The 24,179-nt window shown below is 39.1% G+C and overlaps 1 protein-coding gene across 1 annotated transcript in view; it reads left to right on the top strand.

Moving 5' to 3' along the window:
• The window catches only part of spon1a (spondin 1a), a 48,704-nt gene that overhangs the window by 16,518 nt on the left and 8,007 nt on the right, over positions 1-24,179 (top strand). The window contains exons 4-8 of the mRNA XM_058088625.2: positions 252-325; positions 1,318-1,440; positions 2,709-2,857; positions 17,585-17,649; positions 22,907-23,108. Of these exons, the coding sequence (XP_057944608.2) occupies positions 252-325; positions 1,318-1,440; positions 2,709-2,857; positions 17,585-17,649; positions 22,907-23,108 (613 nt within the window). The remainder of the gene's footprint in view (positions 1-251; positions 326-1,317; positions 1,441-2,708; positions 2,858-17,584; positions 17,650-22,906; positions 23,109-24,179) is intronic.

The raw sequence follows: 24,179 nt of genomic DNA, 5'->3' as shown, positions 1-24,179 counted from the left end.
AATACTGGCCTTAAACAACGAAAAAACAATAGAAAATTCTATGTAAAAATTAATTTCAAGGCAATGAACAATTTCATTTAATGTACTGAAGTTGTCATTTTCTCACATACAACTTTAAGTCATTCTCAAAATTTACCAAATAAATGTCTCTTTATGTATTGTATGTATATTTCTCATATATAAAAGTTTGATTTACGCCTTTGATGTTTCTGAAAAAGTCCTCACTACCCTCCTATCCTGTGCTTGTGTAGGGCAAGCATTGTGCAGAAGAGGATAATCTATTTCCAGGATGAAGGCTCACTCACTAAGATGATGTGTGAAAAAGGTAGTATTCCTTGACAGTTTCTGGCTCCTCTAATACACCTGTGGGTAGATTCATTTTGGCTGCACATCACTTTGCTTCATTCTTGGTTTTGATGACTGTAATTGCCATTCACCCTGTGACATGCTACACTGAGCAACATATGAAAGAAGCACGTACCCCCATTTCTCATGCCCAACTTCTTCTCTCTTTCTGGCTCCTCACTTAACGGAAAGTTTATTTTGGGTGGGGGGATTTTTGCCATTCACAATCCTGATGTGGACAAACCTTCTCTTTTTTGGGCATTCTAAAGATATAAAAACAGATAAAAAGGGACCCTAATGGGACACACCTCTGCCGCACACAAAGACAGGTTTTAAAACCTCCAACAAGGTCTAATGGTTTAATATACATACATTCATGTTAACATGTATTACTTACAGTATTGTGTCCTATTTTGGTCCTTTTTAAGTATTGATTTGTTGTTGCAATGCAAATGTATTTTGCATAAGCAAACGCTACACCTAATATTCACTCTTCCAAATTAAAAAACACAGCAGCAGTAGTGGCAGCTCCTATATGTAGGCTTACCTTTTGGTAGTGCCAACGTGTGCGTGAATCCCGTTACGGCAGTAACAAAATTCTTCAGCACAACAATGTCGCTGTAGCTTGGTTAATATGCACATCACATTATATGTAAATTAAATGTTGCTGGGAATATTCTTTTCATTTTTTTCGAGAAGGCTTCATAGGCAGAATAGGTTAACCAATTACGTGTATTCTGAGCTCCATCTTTGTAGCTGTGTTTATATATTAAGAACACACAGAAAAGAGAGACATACATGTGTCCATGTCTCACATAAGGATTGTGGATGATTAAAAAAAGTGCAGTTTTCCTTTAAGCTAGAGGTCTTCTGTTACATACAATGGCTGCCATACTGAACTCCTCATGTAACTTTGACAGCCTTTAATCTTTCATCCTTATCTCATCCCCACGATTTCTCATTTGTGTGCAGAATCTCTGTATGGAGATTCGACAGATAAACCTCTGCTGGACTGTTGTGCCTGTGGAACAGCCAAGTACAGAGTCACCTTCTATGGGAACTGGTCAGAGAAGATTCATCCCAAAGACTACCCACGTAAGGAAAACCTGACCTGCTTTTTATCACGTTACCCTTACAAAAGAATGAATTTAAAATACAATTTACAGTTAGCAGCCTAGTTGCTATCTAATCATTGTCTAGTTGTCTAATCTGAAGGGTGTTAGCTGGCTAGTTATAGCTAGTGACAACCAACATTTCCAAACATGGGGAATATTTACATTACGTAGCAGATGATTGAATATCTAATAAAACATGTGTGAGTGATGTTACCGTAAAAAATCAGTGATTATGCATTGTATTCGGTTTTAGGAGAATTGGGACACCACTTGATTTTTGCAAACGCACAAAACCTAGGGGTAAGGGGTAGGATTGGGGGTGAGGGGTAGAATTAGGATTCAGCCTTAATCTTGATCACGGCCCCGCAACTCAGAAACTGCAAGTTTGCTACTCAAGTGAGATGTGTGAGTATAACCTTGTGCCTCACTATCAGGATGTGGATGGATTCAAGGATTACTGTGCCTTTCTCTTGTTCAAATTCCTACCAAGTGGATCAATATACTGTTGAGAGCGGAGGAAGATAAACCCTTAGATCGAAGGAAACCCTAATTCACTGTCTTATGGAGGGCTAGTTGGTATGGAAGTGACTCCTCCATGTTCCTCCATGTTCATTGCTACCATTTTTTTTATGTTGGGATCTGATTAGATTATCAAAGCTCACATAATGCTTTTTTCTCGAAGCAGGACCATACTATAACATGTCTTTTTTATGGCCAGTGTGAGGATGCTTACCTATGCTCATTAGGAAAAAACAGTAACATTGGATTTATAGACACAGGTGAAAGGAATTATGAGAATTTTCAATTAGTCCTAATTATTATTTCTTCGAATTTGCAAACATCTTATTGAATGACACTCGTCAGTGATGTCTTTTGAATGGCAGTGGTATAAGCAAGGCTGGTTGGAGCTCTTCAGGAGGTCGAAGAAACTCCAAGGATCACCTATTACAAGAAACCTAAGAACCCACAAGAGCAGAACTACATGCTTAGTGGTCACCGGGGCACCAGCATTTCAAATGTGAGGTTGGGAGCAACATTACATGGCCTGATGACTCTCAAGATATGCTATTGGTACTCAGGGTCCACATTTGTGGTGAAGTAGACAATATATGATATACACTTCCGGTTTATGCCCTGGCCAGTCCATTTACAGTTATGAATACAGATCATTTAGATACAGATACAGAGTGGTGTATTCGCATATCCCTAATGGACCATGATTTGGAACAAAACTGACTATTTTCACAGGTCGTGCCAATCACTGGTCTGCCATTATTGGTGCATCCCATTCAAGAAGCTATGTCCTGTGGGAGTACGGAGGCTTGGCCAGTGAAGGAGTCAGACAGGTAGCTGAGCTGGGCTCCCCAGTCAAAATGGAAGAGGAGATCAGACAAAAGGTAAGAATTTAGTTTTTCTAAGAGCATGACATGACATTGTGCTACATAATATATAGACAAAGGTATTGGGACAGCCATTACACTTTCATGAAGCGACAACATAAGTACGTCCACCCATAATCAAACTGCTGGGAAAACTGCACAAAACAGAATGTGCCTGTGAGTGAATGTGCCAATCTTTTTGTACTTTTCATTTGATGTTGTTTCTGTCTTAGTTTCACAATACATAATAAATAATCCAGAGATTTGTGGGAACATGAGCCGGTTCGTGGGTCAAAAAAGGTCGGGGACCGCTGCTAGAGTGCTTATTGTCAGCTAATATTGAAGACCTGATGATGCAGCAGATAATGAGACCACAGTGTGCACAATGGGGTTTTTGTGTCATTGCTGACTTGCGGTTGCCCCACTCTTCTTTCTCATTACTCATATGTGAAGAGAGTGAAAAGGCATTATTTTTGATTGAGAACAATGGGTGGTTTGGACTGGCTATGGCTCTTTCTGTTTTAGAAAATAAGCTGAATTGATAGAAAGAAAATGGGACATTTTTCAAATAGACCTACTTAGTACCTTGCAACTCATGCTGGGACTGTGAGGAGAAATTGCCCTGTCATGTAATGGGGCTGGTGGACACATGAATGCAGGGACAGTGATTATACAAGATCAATGTAGTAGTTCAGTATTTGTGGATTGTGTGCTATTATTCCTAGCCTGCAAGAACCCATGCACATGTGTATAATCCATATTTGCAAGCAAACCACACAGCCCAAGATGCTGCATGCGGATCTAACAAAGAAAACACCTGCAATGAGTGAGTTTGTTGATGAATTTAAGGCAAGCAGTGGCTGGTTTGAAAATTAAAAAAAAAGGAAAAAGCATACACTACAGGGAAAATGATGTTCATTTCTCCATTTCATATGTCATGTTAGAAGCTTTCTTTTTTATGTAAAAAATTCTTTAACATACCGCTCTGCTTTTTTTGTTAACAGTTAAAAAAAGGAATTGCCCTCTAAACATAATCTTCTCTAATTCCCCTCCTTTGTAAAAATCATTGGTAATTATTTGTGCATTATTTTCTGCATGTGAAACTAATTATTGTCTATGAAATGTTTTTGTGCAAAAGATTGTGTGGGTGTCTACAACATATGAGAAAACTTTGCCTTGGTTACAGTCAGTTTTGGGTTGAATCAGACATTCTGGAATGGATTAATGACACTTACAAAGAGACCAATGTAAATCGGACAGTTCCTTTAACTCTGCTTTTTTGTGACAATACCACAAAACATAATTTGTAACCATTTGAGCAACCAAAAGCTGGTTGCTCAGTAAAATATCAGCAATGCTATTAATTGAGACGAATAATAATTCAGACAAACTCATCAGAGAGAGTACTATATTTTGTCTGGTGTATAGTGTACCATCTCCCATAGGTGAGTGGTGGCCCACCCATTTTTTCTGCATATGGAAACATCATTGCCTCTGCCTAGCTTACATTCACTGCTCCTTTGCTACCTGAGTCTAAAAATGTTGAACACACACTTCAAAAACTCACAACACACATCTGTCAATGCCCTTGAGTGAAGGAGCCTGGTCCAGGGAGGCTCCCTCCTTTTTTGAGCCGTTCAGCTTCTTAGCAAATGCTGACACACACAGAAAGCTGATTGGCTTTTGTGTCAGGTACGGCATCGGAGGGGGCTACCAAATGATGAGTGCAAAAATTGATATTCATAGCCATGCTCCACTTCAGCCAAGGGGCACCTGATCAGAGTGTTCATTTGCAGACATGCACACAGTGCAAACACGTGCACGCACCCTCGCATGCACACCCGCTACTCTGTGTTTCTGATTTACCTCTTCCAATTCAGTACAATGGCTTTGTTTTCCACCTGAGTTTCCCAATAATGTGGAGAGAAGGTCAGATGATCCTATTTGTCTTGCATTTGCTGCTCATGGTACCATATTGCATATACATATGGAGCTTTAGGCTGGTGCCTGATAGAATATCACAATAAAATACAAATTAAATAGAAATAACACTCAGTACTATGCAGTTTTAAGAGTTTACTCTCCAAAATATTATTTCCCTAAGTGCAGGTAAGTACAAACATTCCATATCTAGGAGAACCTGCTTGGCCCACTCATTTCAGACTTATACTATAATGTGATGGCCTGCTGGTAATAAATATAATATTGCATGCTAGGAGCCTCTCAAACACAGCCGACCCATCACAATCTCATGCCGCTGTGCCACTGAATGTTGCAGATGATTGTTGCTTTGATTGCATTCATCGCTGCTTTCCACCAGAGATGCAGCCCACATTTGAATTTATTTAGTGTATTCCATACTCAGGTTAAACAAATGGAAGAATGCATGCAGCAGCATCGTTAGGGGTTTACATAAGGGATGTCTTTTAGTTGCTGCCAGGCATTAATGTTCAAATGCTCTTATCACAGGAGTTGGTAACAATGGGATTGCCTGTGTCCACTGTTGTCGTCCCCCACCTTTCATGTGTGAGGTGATTTGTAAATGCATGCAGTCATTACAGGAGCTTGCAGTGTCTGTAATGAGAAGTCTGGATAGACCTTCTCCATACACCAGACACCAGGATTGGATGGACTAGGAAATCTCCTCTTTCTTCTCGCACTGTGGAGTACTTTTTTTTTGTTATGACAAAATAGATATGTTGATGCCAAAATAGACATTGAGAATGTCAGGAAGCGCCGATCTTTGTCGGAGACTACATCTACAAATTAAATGTATATAATAATTCTGCAGCTTTTGACAAGTAACTTTTGGCTACCGTCCAAGCACATTTTATTAGGGACTGTATGTGCCATGTGAATGACTGGTGTTAGTTTGGATAGCCCCCGAATACTGAGCAGGATAAGCCATATAGAAAATATTGCAGCATTTTGAACATGTTATACATATGAATGTATGAAACATTTATTTTTGGTATTTGGGCACACCAGGCTGTCATCAAGCCGCTGTCAAGCCACCAAAGAGAGCTCATCTTTGTAAAATGGAGCTGTGAGTCAGACTGTTACATTAAGTAATGACCTCCTGCGATTTCCGATGGGTTGACAAGCTCATTTTGAGTTTCCTTGTAGCTCATGATTGGGTCCTGCCAAAGGTACCGTTTCCTCATTGACTCGTGAGCAGAACAGTACTTAAACGATTAGTAGCAGTTCTGAAGCATAGGAGATGTCACAGGATTTGAAGTCATAATTTACCCACAGAAGCCGCAGTATTCGAAGTTGGGCTTACACACTGTAAATACGGTATAAGTTTGTATAACCACAAATTTCTAAGTAAAAAAGTAAAAGCTATAATACGTTCAGGAATTCAAATTCTATTAACATTTTCTATTGGAGGTTTGCAAAAAAAAACTAAAGCCACAGAAAAGTGGAATAAAATATGCTCCACTATTTGTCTTGTTTAACTTCAAGGGAGAATATGTGGAAATCCATTCAGAACTATCAGTAGAGATAACATTTACATTCGTTTTCATTCATTTTATTTATTTTATATTGCTTATTAGGCTCATAGGTGAGCTGGAGCCTTTCCCAGCCGACTTTGGGCGAGAGACGGGGTACACCCTGGATTGGTCACAAAAACAACAAGCATTCACACTCACCTTCACAATTATGGATGATTTAGAGTCTCCAATTAACCTAACATACGTCCTGTGGGGATGTGGGAGTGCCAGAAGAAATCCCACACATAGAATTCATTGAAATGATAATCAGTGTGTGGTTTAAGGATGGCAGTCACAGAGTATCGCATACAAACAGAACAGAACCATCTCTTTCTGTAATGGCTGCCTTCTATTCATGATCACTCGCTGAAAAATAAAAAAAGTAAGGATGGAATAATCTGTTAACTTGCATTATGAACACAGCAGATATTCCTGGTTGGGAAAACAAAACACTCCAAAAGCCTACATGCATGCTGTGTATAATATAATGTGTATTATAAGAAGTGGTAGAAAACAGTGACTGGAACTATTTAGTGCTGCATACATAAAAATATCTGTTGAGAATGAAGATTGTATGCACCTTTTAAGACATGGGCATGAGGCCATATGCTGTAAATGAGCATTATGCAATGAAAGAAGCAGCAATTACTGTGTGTCATTTCCATCCCATCTGCTACAAAATGTAGCGGCTGCATCCAACTGCTCAACATACATCCGGTCTGTTCAGCGTTAATTGCTGCATAATAAAATGTTCTTTTTTTTTAGCTAGAGATCTCAGATTAAGCCTCCTGATTCTCCAGAATGGGCTATTTAAATATGGAGGAGATATATTTGTCAGATCTTTATAAGATCAAGGCCAAGTAAATACAATAAACCTTCATTATAAATCTGTGGGATCTTTTATTCATGAGATAGCCCTGATAAATCTGTTTCCGGTAATGTCTGGGTTTGTTATCTTGTCCTTATGTAAATGAGACCATGGGCTCCGTCTCCCCGCAAACACCCCCCAACATATCCTTTCACTGCAATTTCCATGTCATTTGTTTGGCTGGGAGAACGATAAGATCATTTCTTGTATGGGTCAAACATGAAAGTCAACTAGGATTGACAGTTGGGCAAATAGCGGAGTTTGAAGTCATGACTCCATGCAATAAAGACCAACTGGTACAACTGAATGATATGAAGCAATCCAATACAAGAGCTGTATTACCCACCACGTAGTGTCTGGAAGTGTCTGATTGTTGCGATCTGAGCATGGACAAGGGAGCAGTATCCATTGCCATCTAGTTTCTATGCTGCTTGTCCTAATGAGGATAATAGATGTATGTATGCTGGAGCCTATCCAAGCTGACACCCTGGACTGGTCGTCTTCCATGGCAATTTTGTAAAATGATTTTATGAGCTTTTTATGAGGTTTTGGAAGTACAGTTTGCCTTGCATCTGCGCATATGTGTAGTCTTGCATATGTTTATGCAGAGTAACAGTTTTTGTTTATCTCTGTTTATATTCTCTCTTGAAGGTAAAGTAGAGTTTATGTCTCTAGTGAGTTTTGTACTGAATTAGAATATTACATTTTCTGTTGCACGGTACTGGAGAGGCTTTTTAGGGAGGGCATGTTGCGTATGATACATACAGTATATGGAGTTATACTTCAAGGTTCGATCTGAGTAGCTCCCCTGCTGGAAGAAGGATTGTGGAAGAAAAAGAGGAAGTTCTTAAAAGTATAGAAAAGCATAGAGAGAGTCAGACTGGATAATTAAAGGTTGTTTGTACAGTCATTCTGCAATAATATCTCACTGGCTGCTGGTGCAGTTGACCATAGGCATGGGTGGATGGATGTCAAGCTTGTCTGTTTAAATGTGCCCTGTGATGGTTTGAATGGCAACCAATCCAGCCTTTCACCCACAGTCAGCTGGGTTTGGCGACAGTTTCACTGCAACCCTGACCAGGATAAGTGGTAGAAAACGCATGGATGGATAAGTATGTGTGTGAAATGGCTCAGGTTGTGAGGGCCCCAATGTACAGACATCCATACCACAAGGGTCAGCAATTGCCACTGAGGATGGTCAGAAAATCAATTCCCAACCCTCCACAAAGTAGTCGCCGCTTACAGACCAGCGTGCCTTAAGCTCAGCTGGTTCTCTTGCCACTTGAGAATGTTCTTTTTCCCTCTTGAGCAAAATTAGTGTGATGAGAGCACCTTGGTATGATTCAACTACAGCTTATTCTGCAGGGCAGGATGAGGGAATGTCAGTGGAGATTTAATTAACACCTGAAGGCTGTGCAAACCTTTGCGCCAGGCGCCGATAACAGCCAGCATGCACCCGTTAGAGTTTTGAAGCAATTTGATGTCTATTAATAGGAGACTAGGCTGCGACAGACAGATCAGAGATGTCCGAACAGAACTTTGATCACAACATCAGAGAAGCTTCTATCTCATCCAGAGAAAGACATTTTTAAACCCAGTTAGGCTTCGGCTCATGGGCAGAAAATAGCACATAATTCCACATAATTGTGTCATCCTAAGAGATATTTGACCAGTTTGAATAACGACCCTGCAGTAAACCACAAAGAAAGAGGATGTCAGGTCTTTTTTATGTAGGGTTTATTTACATAGTGCTGTGCTCAAAGGTAACAACCTCTCCAAATAATATTAATGAGCAAGAAAAAAATAACAGAGGCATTTGCATGGTAATTAGCACTAATGATCTTTTTTAACATGGTGATTATAGGAGGATGTGCTGAGGCAGATATTCCACTGAGGATGTGAAAACAAAAAAGCTCCAGCTGTCACAGCTTTATGCCGAATTGCTACTATACCAAGTGAGGGGATGTCATAGAAAAAATAAAGAAATATTATTTATAATGTCCATTCCTAATGCAACAGGAGGAGAGTCATTAGAGTCATTTTCCCAAATGTATATATCTGAATGTTCCCCAGTCTTGCATTACGGTTTTGCTACTCTGAGTGCTGCTGTACAAAATTTGGAGAAACCTTGTCTTCATTTGTGTAATGAATGCACAAACCTGCACAGTATCCGCCTGAGAGACCGTACATATTTCAGCGCTAGCATGTGTATCTTTGGGATCCTTTTCTTGCTGATTAAGTCAAATTTGAAACGCACCTGACACAACATATTTTATCCACGCACTGCCTCTTGCAGAAAATGTATTTTGTTGAAATGGCAGTCTGAAAAAGTACAACCCACTAATGTGAAAAAGTGTAAAAGGGTTTTGGGAATAAAATTTCATTCAACATTCCTTACACCCCACACAATACACAGAGGACAAGCAAACGTCACACTGTGAACATTGCACGTGTACCCATCCTTGGTGTTCTTATACACTGACAGTGAATAGAATCATTTGTTTAGGATATTGGCATACAAAAATCGAGCGACACCGATTGTGGTAAAAAAGGCTATTAGTAACTCCAGACATCAGTGAGCTTGTAATTTGAATGCATGCAGGTTAGATGCTCCCTGTATGCACACTCTATAATGCTACACAGACAACCGCTTACTTATACAAAATAAACATGGTGAAGTGTTCCACAAAAGAGTGGTGCAAAGCAGGGAGGAGGGGCAGGCATACCCTGGCACGCCCACATAACGAAGTACGGCTCCCTGTGATGTCACAGAAAGTCAGTGAAACCGAGCGTTCAGAGTCATCCCAAATTTCTTTCAGGGCTCAATTCCAAACACACAAACCTCATTATCTGAAACGTTGGAATTGTGCCTCTTTGATATGCATCTCTCATACACAATGGCCTCCTATTCACCCGCATTCATATAAAACTATTAAGTGTCAGCGGAACAAGCAGACATTATTAAACCATATTAATATCGCATATCCGTTCCTAACCATTTCCTATTTGTGATGATGCCAGTTTGAATGTCGCCGCTCGCCTAACAGGGAATTACAAATGTTAAATCAAGCATTGCAAATTAAGGTTCACTGCACTTGTCAGGACTAGATGGAAATTATTCATGCAATGTGAATCTTTTCCCTCCAAGATAAGAGAATATGTCGTTTACACTGCATGGAGTGTGTCATCTAGAAAATGCAGTTCTGGCTTGCATATAATTCCCATGAAGGTTATACAGAAAGATTGATTTCCATATGCCTGATGAAACATTGTTGGACTAAGAGAGACTTGCTTCGAAAATAACTCATTTTAAATGCTGAACTGCAAGGTGGAAGCTTCAGGAGTTTTACAAAGTCGGCCTGCCCTTTATTGTCCTTAACATCACCTGAAAGGTCCCATATTGTACTGTTTTTCAACTATTTTAAACAGGGGCTTGGAAGGGAAAGAGCCAGCTGGCGTGGCTTACGTGGCTGTAGCTGTAGCACGCTCTTAAGTGCTTGTCCAGCACTGTAGATGCCATATATCACATATATCATGAGTGGTACAGGACACAAACATTTGCAACAGTGGCATAGCCATGTGAGCTACACTGCTATCATTATAGTTACATTTTAACAAGCTATAACGCCAGGTTTGCTTATTTGCTGAGGAAAAAATCAAAATCATCAATCTTACATTCCTGTAGGTGACTGAGCTCTAGGCTTTGTTTTTAAATGTGTAGTGAAACCTTTTTTTAAAAAAACAAAACAAATGATTATGTAAGTGGAATCTTGGTCAGCGTCATTAGTCTGTTCCACAAAGTCCAACAGACGCTAACCACATAAATGTTCTCCCTAATAAATAATGTAAATACAGTTAATCCATTTCAGAAAGGCAAAAATGCTAGCACTAAACATGTTTTACAAGTTTTCAATGATAGTTTTACATAAAAAAAACTATTAGAAATGCATATAAATATACATATAAGCAATAAATCAAGTGGATAAATGAACATTTTTAACTTTTACCTTCATTGAAGACGTGATGCATGACGTTACTCTCCACAAAGACACTCTGAGGCAGTGGAACACCACATGGACACCATCTTCCCGTTTGCCATGAGTTGAATTCAATAGCGTTTCTCACCTCAATAACCTCAAAAGTAATTCAGAATTTATATGCATTTAGAATTGTTTTATGCACAGCTGCAAAACTATAAAAATGCGTTTGTGTTAACATTTTTGAACAAACTCCTGATTACATACATACAGGTGACATTTGTTATAAAAATACTATTATGCTTCTTTCCACTTTTCCGACCTATAAATGTTGTTACAATGTTGTATCCTCATATTAAATGATGCGGTGTATCCATAACATGACAAGATGCATACCATATTTTGTGCTAACCTGAAAATGTAGGCAGATTTAGAATTTTTTTAATTTTGGCATACATTTTTTTACGTTAACAAAAAACAAAAACAAGATTCCACTGTATATTAATGGGAATCGCAGAAGAATTACAGTAATTGAGTGGTAATTAATATATTCAAAGAAAATGTAAGAAAACATTGTCTATTCAGATGCAGTACATTGCGGGATTCTCATCACGTTAAATAAAAAATGTGTCTTTAAGCACACAATTGTGATTACTGTACAGTATTGATATCTGATGCTGATGTACCATTACTGAGCGGTGAGACATAATGATGCAACATATTGTAATATTGATATTTTTCTCTCACCCTTTGGCATTTGAGAAATACGGGTGAATTTGCCACATACCCTGTATTTTGTGGTCTGCAGTAAATTCCCAACTTTTAAAATCGCATCCATAAGTGGTTTCCATTGTTTATTGGGTAATATTTTGGTTGAAATGGTGATAAACAAACTCGCACCTATGCTTTTCTGCTATACATCACAATATCACAGGGACTCATTTCTCCAAGTGAGAATGCATTGTTGTATTGTTGTTATTAGTGTCAGTAAAGAGAATGCAGTGGGATGTTGGAGGCATCACAGATGAGTGTCATGTCCGCCTTTTAATGGCCACATCATAACCAGCAGGGCACACTAATTCTATAATCTGCCTGAAATCTGAATGGGCTTTTGTTACGTTTGTGGGTTATCCATTGTGGAAGCTTACTTCCAAAGCCATTATCATATCAATAAAGTAAAACTTTTTGCATAAATGGACGCTTTGATTCTAAGATGAAAGGTCATGCAGCATGTAACTTTGTCTTGATTAACACCCACTAGCTTCAAGACACATTATCAACAAACACAATGCTTCTCAGTGCTCAATAAAACTAATCGTGCATTAATTTGGTCTTTCTCGTTATTGTCATGTTACTGCCTGGTTTCCAGTGTAAATATAGCTTGATATTTTTATCAGCCCATAGCATTGATGTTCTATGTGAATATGAACACAGCCAGTGACATACTGTACATATGTAAAATAAAAATGTTAAATTGAGCAAGCATTTTGAGGTCTGAGTTTGAGGCTAATTTTTCACACAACCAAATTATTCTGTTAACACTCCGAGCTGTGATAATGATGACAACGTGTTCCTGTAAGGGTGACATAGCTCACGCTCTGCATGTTTTTTTCATGATCTGGGGTAGGGGTTGTGAGTGCATTGTTAATACTGTTTAGAATAGCACAATTGATAGCTCACAGGAAAATGCCATTCTTCAACTACTACTATCTAAATAATGGATGGTGTTATAAGCAGGCAGTCCCTGATAACATTTTTCATTTTGTGTAAAACTGGTGACAGTGTTACTGTAATGTTCGGCAACACACAAGAACCAGATGATTGCTGGAACAATGGAATTTTAACACAGGCTACAGTTGTGACTGTCACCCATACCAAGCTAAAACTCAACTCTGAACCTCGGACATCACTTCCTGTCCGTCCCCGTTTGTAACCAGGTTTGTAACAACACTCACGTGCCTCCACTCAGGCACTGTTTGGATTATCATGAAATTGTATTCTACCTTTAGCCAATTATGATCAGTTATGAATTGTGAGGCGTTCAGGTGCATTTTGAGTATTCATTGTAATTCATGCACCCCCTATGGCAATTGACGTACCCCTGGGGTTACGCATACCCCCTTCTGGGAACCACTGTGCTAGATGATGCAATCAAAGTTTTTAAATATGATCTTACATGTTGCAGGACACAAATGAAGATAATGTTGAAGATTATTCAAAATTCACACAACCCTGACAATGACAAATACTCTTCCATTGCGTTCTTATTGATTTTGTGTGTGTGTGTGTGTGTTTTTTGTGTGTGTGGATGAAATAGACAGTACATCTATTAGTTCTGAGCAATCGGTCAGATATACAATGTGTGGCTGCTGTCATAGTCGATTAATAGCAATTAATCAAAGCAAACAAAGCACAGATAAAAAGCACAAACAAGTCGCAATAATTTTCGATGAAATGTGAAAGTGTTTTTAAAAAAAATGATTTTATTACAGTTTTAAAAACAGATACAGGATAGATCAGCTTGTGCATCAGTATTAATTTATTCCCATTCCGAGATGCACATCTTCAAGAGTGTCATAAATTTGGGCTATATTGTTGTCCAAAAAAGCTCTGTTGACGTGAAACTACTAAATCAATCCTAAATACTAAAAAGAATGATGGTTATGGAGCCCTGCAAATGAATCATTAAAAAGCAGTAAAGGGTAAAGCTTGGTGTACTAATGCATCATCTTAGAAGATGCAACCAAGCGATATATTGACTTGGCTGTGTATTATATTGATGGAAGAAAATGATGGGCTCTCCGGAACGCTGATAATTATGTGTTTGGTAGTAGAAGCCAGGGACACCTTCTGTCATTAGTCGAAATGCACTCCATTTGAGCATCTGCAAACATCTAATCTTTGAAATCGTCTCCCTGTCTACCTCTAACACAAGGGAGAGGAAGACATAATAACGCAGAGAGTAAAACTCCTAATTAGGGCTGTTTGGTGTCATTCAACAATGTACCTTTTATATCAAAATAAACAGCCCAAAAGTACCAAATAAGAGAAATATCTTGATAATTTGAACAAGAACACACAGGCTTCCCAGAAATAGGAAAAGCAGGCTGGCCATAAAACTAGTAACCCACAGGGGTAATTGGTATTTTGGCATAGAGCCCCTCCGTGGCTGTGGTAAGATGTACTGTTTATGCCATTTCTGCACTAATGAATGACATGTACAATTTCACTACCAACTGGTGGCAAATGTTTACCTCATTCATTGTCACCTTTGGCCTTGGTGCTCCTCCTGAAAGTGAAAGTTTAGTAGCTTTTTTTTCCATGTCCATCAAGTCAAGACAATGTGATAGATTGTTGCGGTGAATTGGTTCCAGTCAAGACCATGATAAGTGCATTTCTGCAAAGTAGGATTCCTTATGAATAAATGGAATGTTTTTGTAGTTAGAACATATAGAAAACCTGATTTACAACATTCAAAATATGACTCTTAACATTGTATTAGCCCACCAGACATGATTGTAACCCCTATAGTCACCCACAAGGTGACCACCTGACCAGAGTCAACCACAAAACAGCAATCATTTATTAGTTTTTGAAAAAAACGCAAGTCAAAACACACATACAACTATGTCTATGATTACGAGCATGAGAATAAGCCTAAGAGAGAATCATCATCTCTATAAACACTGTTGATTTGTGGTTGGAACGTAGTGCCTATGGCATATGTATGCATATTAAGCCTAATAGGTTTTCATGAAGGGAACTTTAATGATGTAGAAAAACAACCTAAAGTGGCTGTGACTCTTCTCATTGGGGTTATTCACTCCAAGTGATTGTGTTGGCAGAAAATTTGTGTATTATCATTAACAATTGCAATCAATGAGCATTGTTTTTATGGGCCTTTCAAGTGATTTGTCATTCCATGTGATGGAAACATCTGTCAATATAAAATATAATCTTCATCTAATAATTTCAGCCTTGTAAATTTCTTGTTAGTGAAAAAGAAGGGACTCAAACACAGTAATACTTAAATGGGAAATGCTATCAGAGGCTTTATAGTATGTGCAAGGTAATGAGCCATTTCACAGTTTGTCATTAAGCAAATAAATCTGTCTGATACCGGTCATTAAACGAAATGCCAAACTTGTGTAATGTAGACATTTATGATAGACGTGATAAGCACTGTGGATACTTGTGAGAGTTTATCATATAACATGGTGACATTTTGTGGAGTTTGATGTGATGATGTGAAAATGTGGTAAAATATGATGACAAAGTCATTGTCATTGGAAGTGTTGCTGTAAAAACAAGATGTTGACATATAAATGACTGTTGTAAGACAAGTGCAGAACATGAAATGAGTCCCCGGTTAGCAATCGAACGTCCTTTGACAGTTGAATTTGTTGTGCGAGCGGCTGCTTGAAGATAAAAAATAACCATTCTTGTCACTGTCATAAAGGCTTTTATGGTGCGGGATCATTTTCTCAAAATGTTTTTTTTATATATCAGACATGGTTCCCTTTAAAGAGATGTCATCTTGAAATCCATCTGAAGCTGAAGTTGCACTTTCATTTTCCAGGAGATAGGCTTCAACCGACAAGGACACAAATTGTTAACACCAAGTACCACCTCAAAAATACACATAATATGAGTATGATGATTTTTGCTGCCTCTATTTGCCATCCATCGTGGCTTTGAATAAGTGGCTTGTGCTGGCGGGTAACTGGCTTGTGGCGTATGAAGTGAATTGCAAAGGGAAATTTAAATTGAATACGATTTCAAATTATGCATCTGGCACTTGTATCATTTTATCTGGATTTTTACAAAATATCTGCCATTCCAAAGTGCAACTAGATGGAGCCTGCGCAGCACCTCACGTCATCATTTTAGACTCTACGATGGAGAGCAAATTGTTGTTTGCTTGGGGGCCCATCATCAGCCTGCACCTCATTTTCAGTGGCCCTTGGCATATTGTAAAAGTAAAATTAATCCACTATTAATGAGATGTATTATTAGATTACAATAATTTGCTATGTTACCTATAACACAAAGCTCGGATATCAATGTATTTTAATCACATTAATCAGTTTTCAAATCAAGTAATCTACATTAATGTCCATTTGCAACTATGCATGAGATATGCCAATTTTTACTGTATTTTAATGAAAAGAAAGTTAAATGACAAGATTATATATACTGTATTTAGATGTAATAACAGTTCCAAATGAACTGAAAAAATTATTTGAGCTAAACTATACCACATTTCTGAAAATCTATTTTCCGAATGCTAGTCCCTGTAATAGTAGCAGAATATTTGAATCACACTGTCAAAGACACTTTGCAATTTTAAATATTTTGAGTGTAGATGTATTTTTATGACATTTCCTAGCATACAGTATCTATACATCTATACATTTTATATACGGCTTGTCCTCATTATGGTTGTGGGGGCATGCTGGAACCTAGTCCAGGTGACTTCGGGCGAGAGGACTGGTCGCCAGCAACATATAGACAAACAATCATTCACATTCATACCTATGGACAATTTAGAGTCTCCAATTTTCGTAACATGCATGTTTTTGGAATGTGGGAGGAAACCGGAGTACCCGGAGGAAACACCTAAGCGCACAGGAAAAAATGAAAACTCCCCACAAAGATACCCAAGCTGAGATTCGAACCTAGATATTTCCGATCTCCTGTATGTGTCTGCACCAGGACAGGATGTAAAAACAGGACATACAATCCAGTTAAGAAAAAGACAATAGAAACTAATGGGAAAACCACATGAACTTGAACAAATTATGATCCAACATGGTACAGTACACTTAAGTATCCTCACCAGCTTTTTTTTGTTTTAGTGTATGCCGCATTTTTATGTATAGTACACCTGTTATATCCATAGGTGGGTAAGTCCCAAGATAAGACGGAACCTGGTCATACCATTAAATAATCAGGGCTGCTGTTTTTCTGTTGCCCATTTCTGATAAAACTGCTCTCTTCAGGGACTTGTTTTTCATAAGCTTGTAGCTCATTTTCAGTTACCCCAAAAACCACGCCTGCAGCTGATTCTTCTGATTCGTCTAGACTTTTTTTTTTTTTTTAGATGGCCCATTACTGCATCAGTTTATAGCTTAGCCAGATGGATTTCTGAGATCAGCCTCCTCATGTCTCAATAAATTCAGTTCCCTCCCTGTGGGATAGGGCCTTCGGTAAAACTCTTACATTTGAAATAGGATTAGTCTTCCATGCTTGCTCCAACCTGTCACATTTGTTGCAGGGAAATTCAATAACTTCCAACATTAGAAATTGCTGTGATACTGCAACATATGTTTTCATCATGGTTTTATTGTGACTTGCTGTGTTGCACAAACACGATGCTTTAAGAGTGTGTCTCTTGCCTTTTTAGGGTGATGACGTCCTGACCGTCATCAAAATGAAAGCTCAGTGGCCGGCCTGGCAACCACTTAATGTGTAAGTATTTTATGTCATTTGCACATTTGCACTTAAATAGATCAATACGTTCTCTGTATTTCAGTGGCATTAAAACAGTGATGCCTCTTGTCTCATGACACCAATCTAGCCCTCAAGAGGCAGCAGTGAGCCACTAAAGTGTGTGCTATGATGGGGTTGAAGTAGTAAACTAACAACCTCTCTGGAGCTTTCTGCCAAAAGATAGTGAGCCACTGTAGTATTGTGGAGCTAGCCAACCTACGGAAGTAATTGGTCGGTGCATTTATGAAACGGCCTTCTACCGTGGAGATTGTCAAAGAGCTGTACGCTTGCCTCATTCACCTAATGATGATGGAAGATGTTGCCATGAAGAGGTACTAACAAGCATGACACAGTGGAAGCAACTGCAGGTTTGATGTCTTCATCAAGGTCCCTGGACAATAGAAGTCTCAGGTGGTATAGAAGATTAAATTGGAGATTTTTCCAGTTTCTACATGTTCACTCTAACCCTCAGATGCTAACTTTTCAGGTCTGTGAGATTTCATTGTTATGCCTGTTATCTTAAGTATTTATGAAGTAATGTACTACAATTTTGGAGTGTGGGTTTGCCTTCCAATAAGGATTTCTATAGTCGAATCTGATTCAATAGATTTTGTCAACAGTCGGCTATTATTATGTTTTTTAAGACCAGCGCTAATGGCAATCCTGACAAATCTCATTTGAAACTTTTGCTCAAATTAGATTTAGATGAAATATTTGATTGATCTTTTGATGAAATTAGACGTTAATAAATCATAAATGAGGTTACAGATTCCATTTGCGACTTCTTCCACCTCAAACAAAACAGGCTAAAACGCTCAGACAAACAAATAAAATTGGTAGGGGTGCAAGAACAGCAGAACATTTTGTGACACTGAAAGCTAGACGAACAGAACCAATAAAAGTGTATGAAAAAAAGGAACTACATGGCTTACAAAACAATAGTTTGTCAAAACTCTCATTAAGCCTCATTTCTTGCCTTAGTTGGGATGTAACATGAAGTTGGCTGAACTGTTTTAAATGATGTTCAGTGAAGATCAAATGTTGTCGGTGGTTGCCACGTGATATGGAAGAAACTGCTGATACAAGTTGCACTTCACTTTCTGGAGTCATGGATATTTTTTAGGAGCCATTTGAGCCAATAAGTCAGTCGATGTCAACAGGCCTCCCAGCGGTCAAAGGTAGTGCTCGGCTCTGCTCATTTGGACTGTGCCCCTGAAGCGGGTGATTTTATAGGATTATAGGCCTTCTGTTAAATACACATTTCATTTTCAGTTATTTACAAATATGGCTGTTTTGTATCAAAACAGGCTATTTATTACAAAAACAAAGACATTGTTTGTAAAAAATGTATGCACAGCGGCAGTCGTAGCCACCCCCCCATGGTGTCAGAATGGTACAATCTTGATCATGTGACATTTTTATGATTTGGCGACAAAAAATTGATAGGCGAATCAGACTCCTCGACTATTCTAAGACACCATTGTAAACCTATGTAAACCAGTGTTTACATAGGTTGGCATTGCAGTGAAATGTGTAAATGCCTGGTTCAGCCAGCACCGCACATTGCTGTGGGCTGGAACCAAGGTCCTTCAAAATGGAAGCCCAGAGTGCAAGGCGCAGAGCTAAAATGGGCGCCACACATGGGAGACCACACATCACCTCCGGTCCATTCATTTTTAATGGAACCTGCGATTATCGTGAGTCACCGTCCAGCTAAACGACAGGCTAAATTTCTCCCAGAAAGTTAAAAAATGTTCAACATTTCAGCCCAGATGAGGACCAATCAGCGGGAGGAAGGTAATCAGTAGGTATCAGTACACTCTTGCAGGTAAACATGAAGGAAAAAATAATACTTTTCGTGTCAGATTTGATATTTCTAAAAGTTTATCTTCAATACGAGCCAGATCCAGTACAAGCAAGATTACTTGATCATCCAAAGCTGCTTTTCCTCCTCTGAATGAGTTTGATACCACCAAATTCCCTCCACATCCGACAGCCAATCAAAACTGTGGGACACTCATAATTCGCACTGGATGTGAACACATCACTCACCAGTGTAGCTGGTCACAGCCGCTCATCGCCTCCAGTGGGCAGAGTTTGTTACGCATTGGCGATGAGTTTTGCCAATCGCGTGTGACACCCAAATGTCCTGGCTGTCAAGTTGATGGCCAGCGTGGCTCCCAAGCCTGTAACATTATTATAATTTATAACCGCAGTCATGCAAAATGTCACGTTGGCACCTCAGCAAATCTGGCAAGTTCTCAACTGTGAATTTTGCGTTTTACTTTTAATAATAGTTAGCTTTATTTTACAATTTTTTGACAGCTGAAGGATTGCCGAATAATTACAACAGTTTGACCGTGCTGGTCCTTTTTGACCTTAGAGATTCTGGTGTTCTTTTAAATGCTTGTAAAGGTTTTAACCTTATTTTAAACATACTCTACATACCTGTTGGGATACCAAACATCAGTTTATCCTCACAAATATGATTTACCTTTTTTTTTGCAGTCAGATACATCAACATCCTCCATGTTGAACCCCGTGATTGCTGATCAGTACAAAGCCATCCCTGAAATTGCCGTCTACTGTATTCTTCCGAGTTCATTAGCTCTTGTAGCTATTTAATCTCTTATTCATGAGGAAAAGCAAGCTGCTTGTTGGCTCAGCTTGAAGAAAAGAAGTCCAACGGTAACAACCTGTGCAGTGTTGTTTCCCCCCGGACTAAAAGGGCAATGTTGTTCATCTCCAAAGGGAATTGAACAGTCAGGAATAGAAGCAAGGATAACCACTGGGAATAATTAGCTTACCTCCTATATGTGCAGCCAATTAATTGTTTCATCGCGCGACTATCTACAGCAAAATAATAGTCTGGTCAATTATACCACGTAGAAAAAAACACATTATGTTTTACATTAAGTTGTACATTTACCTGAGGTAGGAAGTGTAATGACAAAATTAATGGATAATTAACAGCGCCTATGACTTTATGCGATACGATGTGCAGTGATGCTGACATTTGATGTTTTTGTTCGTATGTGACTGTGTTTTTTGCAGAAGCAGAAGAATGACTTGACAAGACAGAGAGAATAGATGTTAGTGATCTTTTTTATTTGACATTAATAAAAGCCTCCATTGCCAAGTTAACCCTAGGTGGGTGATACTTTTGTCAGCACATCTAATTCAAGTGTGATAATTACAGTTTAGTTATTGATGCCCTGGGCATATTTTGAGTCACTGGTCAATGAGTCACTGAGTCAATGCTCATTTTCTGACCCTTTGTATTGAGTTGTGGACTCCTATGGAGCAGCTACACACAATAACCCCGCACAGAAAACTTTTTAGATTTTGCAGAATCTGCACCTATTCCAGCTGTATTTTCTTGGATTTGAACTTCCTGCCAATTCATTCCAGCCACGACCCGCTTCCGGGCATGCCCACTCCGCTGTGATTGGTCACACACCCAAAGTGCTTCCTAACTAAGAAAGGTCTGGGTTTGAATCTCTGTTGGACAACTCTGTGTGGAGTTTGTATGTTCTTTCTGTGCATCCACACATCCATCAAATACAAATCTACTTCAACCCAAACCTTTTTGAAAAAGGGTACTGTTATTGCTGGTTCTCCTTGATAACAGTGAGCCTCAATTTTGTCATAATAAGCAAGATAATTCCTTCAACAAAGGTCAAAGCATGAGTCACCATGATGATGATAAGTAGATGTGAAACGAATGAAAGTCAGATTTTGATATGTTCCCAATTTGCATACGGTATTACAATGACTCTTACATAAACAGAGATGGAGATAAACAGAGACCCTCTCTCATATCCAACATCAGTGATCTCTGACCTCACAAATGGACAAAAATTCCCAGAAGCACACTCCAATATCTTCTCGAAAGTCTTCACAAAAGCGACTTGATACTTTCAAATATATAATTCATAGTATAACAGTAAACACCTTTTTTCGTCCATGCGCCCGGATTGAATACAAAAATGAAATGAAAAATTCAACTTTGCAGTTGAGTGGGGTCATTCCACAAGATCCTGTCTGTACTTCTAAAAGAGTCGCTGGTGAATAATCAGTATAGTTTTACATGAACTTCAATCTGTCAACATTGTTGAGGTTGGTGCAGTAGAAATGGGAATTCTATTCAAATTTTGACATTTGAATCCCTTTCCACGTACGCATTTTTTTTTTGTTAGTCTAGCACTGAGGTAATTTAATAATCAAACTGGAAGCTGCAGTGAATACGTCTGCATAGCAGTGTACTGTCCCCGTTTCACCTTTCAGCAACAAACTAATGAAACATTTTTTACCTGCGTTTACTTGTCCATGTAGAAAACATGTGCCGGGGGCAAGGCTACTGAGCATTGTGAAATCACAAAAGCAGTTCACTGAGGTTATCTGCAGTGATTAAGGCCTTTCTCATTTGTGAGCAGCCTTGCTCTGTCTCTCCTTTGCTGTCAGTGACTTCTTCTGGAGCACAGGTGGTGCCAGAGATAAATGTCAGAGTTCCAGTACTTTCTGAGAAAAAGCCACCTGAGTGTCGACGCACATTCCCTAGGGATAAGGGATGTTTCTTGTCCCCAGGGGCCGTCATTAGCAAGAGCGCTCAAGGGCAGGACTGAATCCACTCAAGTCCAATGCAGTTATATGATGACAGGTAGAAAAAAAGAGTATCTGGCTAATTGTCTGTATGACACTAAGGATTGTTTCACTTCTAATTTGCACAGGCAGGCACAAATCCTTATTAGTTTAGTTGCCAATCATAGCTGAAGAGAGACAAGCAGATATTTGTGTTGAACAACAAGATGCCACTGATGTCTTCCATCTCCTAAAATGCTCCCATAAGCAGCATTTTAAATCATGAGCCAGAGAAAAGTGTTTTATAGCCTCAGATGATGATTATTATGCATCGCTGAGAGCTGTCTTGCTCTAATCTGGTGTACATGGAATTTGTTCTCAAATGCCTGCTGCTGTGAGAACGCAATCTACCATCTACAAACGCTGTAAAACAGTCACTAGCCCCTTTCACACAGCCAATAAAAGTTAGCTTTTTTCTTTGTTGCTGGTCTGCGTTCACGTGTGTTAGCAATGCTGTATCTTCTGTTATGGCTTTGGTGGCTTTTCGTTCTGAATTTTGACCGGACCATCATACAAAACCTCAATGATATGACAGACTGTGACCAAATATTTGTTATATACGTATAACCAATAGTAAATTGTCACTCTTCCCTAGGCGGGCCGCACCCTCGGCTGAATTCTCAGTGGATCGAACGCGGCACCTCATGTCATTCCTGACCATGCTGGGGCCAAGTCCGGACTGGAACGTAGGTCTTTCTGCCGAGGACTTGTGTACCAAAGAGTGCGGATGGGCTCAAAGAGTAGTCCAGGACCTCATACCTTGGGATGCAGGCACTGACAGCGGGGTGTCATATGAGGTCAGTAATATACATATAATATTTATGTGTATTATTATTGACACATTACTATCATTGTTACCATCCCATACAGTCAGAAGATTATGGTTTAAATCTTTCTTGGAACATCTCTGTGTGGAGTTTACATGTTCTCCCCATGTTTGTGTGGGTTCTCTTCTTCAGCTTTCCTCCTTCCACCCACACCCCAATAAGGTACACAAAACTACAGTAGTTACCAAGGAACTAATGAAGAACTAATGATCAGTTCATGACTAAGGCACGTACATTTAGAGTAGTTACTGAGGAACTAATGAACTAATGAGTAGTAGTTACTAAGGGATTAAGGCACATACATAAAGGAGTAGTTACTGAGGAACTAATGAGTAAGGGTTAGGTAGGTTTGTTCCTTATTCCAACCATCCATTTTCAATGCCGCTTATCTCACTAGGGCCATGGAGATATTCTGATCTTCAAAAAGCACCATTGCCTTTTTCCCAGTCTATTCTTCTGTCACATTTTTTCAGACCTTCAAATAGTTGTACTCAAAAAAACTTTCCACTCTACTACTTCCCCCTTGAATACCTCTCAACACAGACTTTGACTTTGTGATTACACGTTGTCTTGCTCTACCTGTTGGCTGCTCAAAAAGACAATTCCTTCCTCCCTCACTTCTTCATATTTGTGCTGCTTGTCCGCAACAAATCAACTCAGAGCATCACTCATTCCTTCTCCACTTCTCCTAAAACCGACGAGGACATTTTTCTCTCTTGCCCTCTCTTGCCCTTGCCTTCCGCCAGCACTGAGATATGTGTGTGTGCATATGTTTGACCAAACTCTGACTCAGTGAATGCAATCCTTGGTTTATCCCACTGAACTCCCTATCTTACCCGGCAGAAGACATGAATAGTTTAATTATTTGTCTTCACGACAGAGCAAACTGTTATGTGTTTGTAATACTATTACTAAACTTCATTGTGCATTAGAACTTAAACCAAATTTGACTGTGATGCTCAAACCTAAAAACCTACAGGGCTGTAAGGGGAACAGGCACATTTAAGATTGTTATGCCTAGCTCTGGATACAGTCAGGCGA

This window comes from Doryrhamphus excisus, linkage group LG13 (assembly GCF_037039965.1).
Source record: "Doryrhamphus excisus strain RoL-2023G ecotype Guam linkage group LG13, RoL_Dexc_Guam_v1.1, whole genome shotgun sequence".
NCBI classification, from domain to species: domain Eukaryota; kingdom Metazoa; phylum Chordata; class Actinopteri; order Syngnathiformes; family Syngnathidae; genus Doryrhamphus; species Doryrhamphus excisus.
This window is presented reverse-complemented; position numbering and strand designations above follow the sequence as displayed.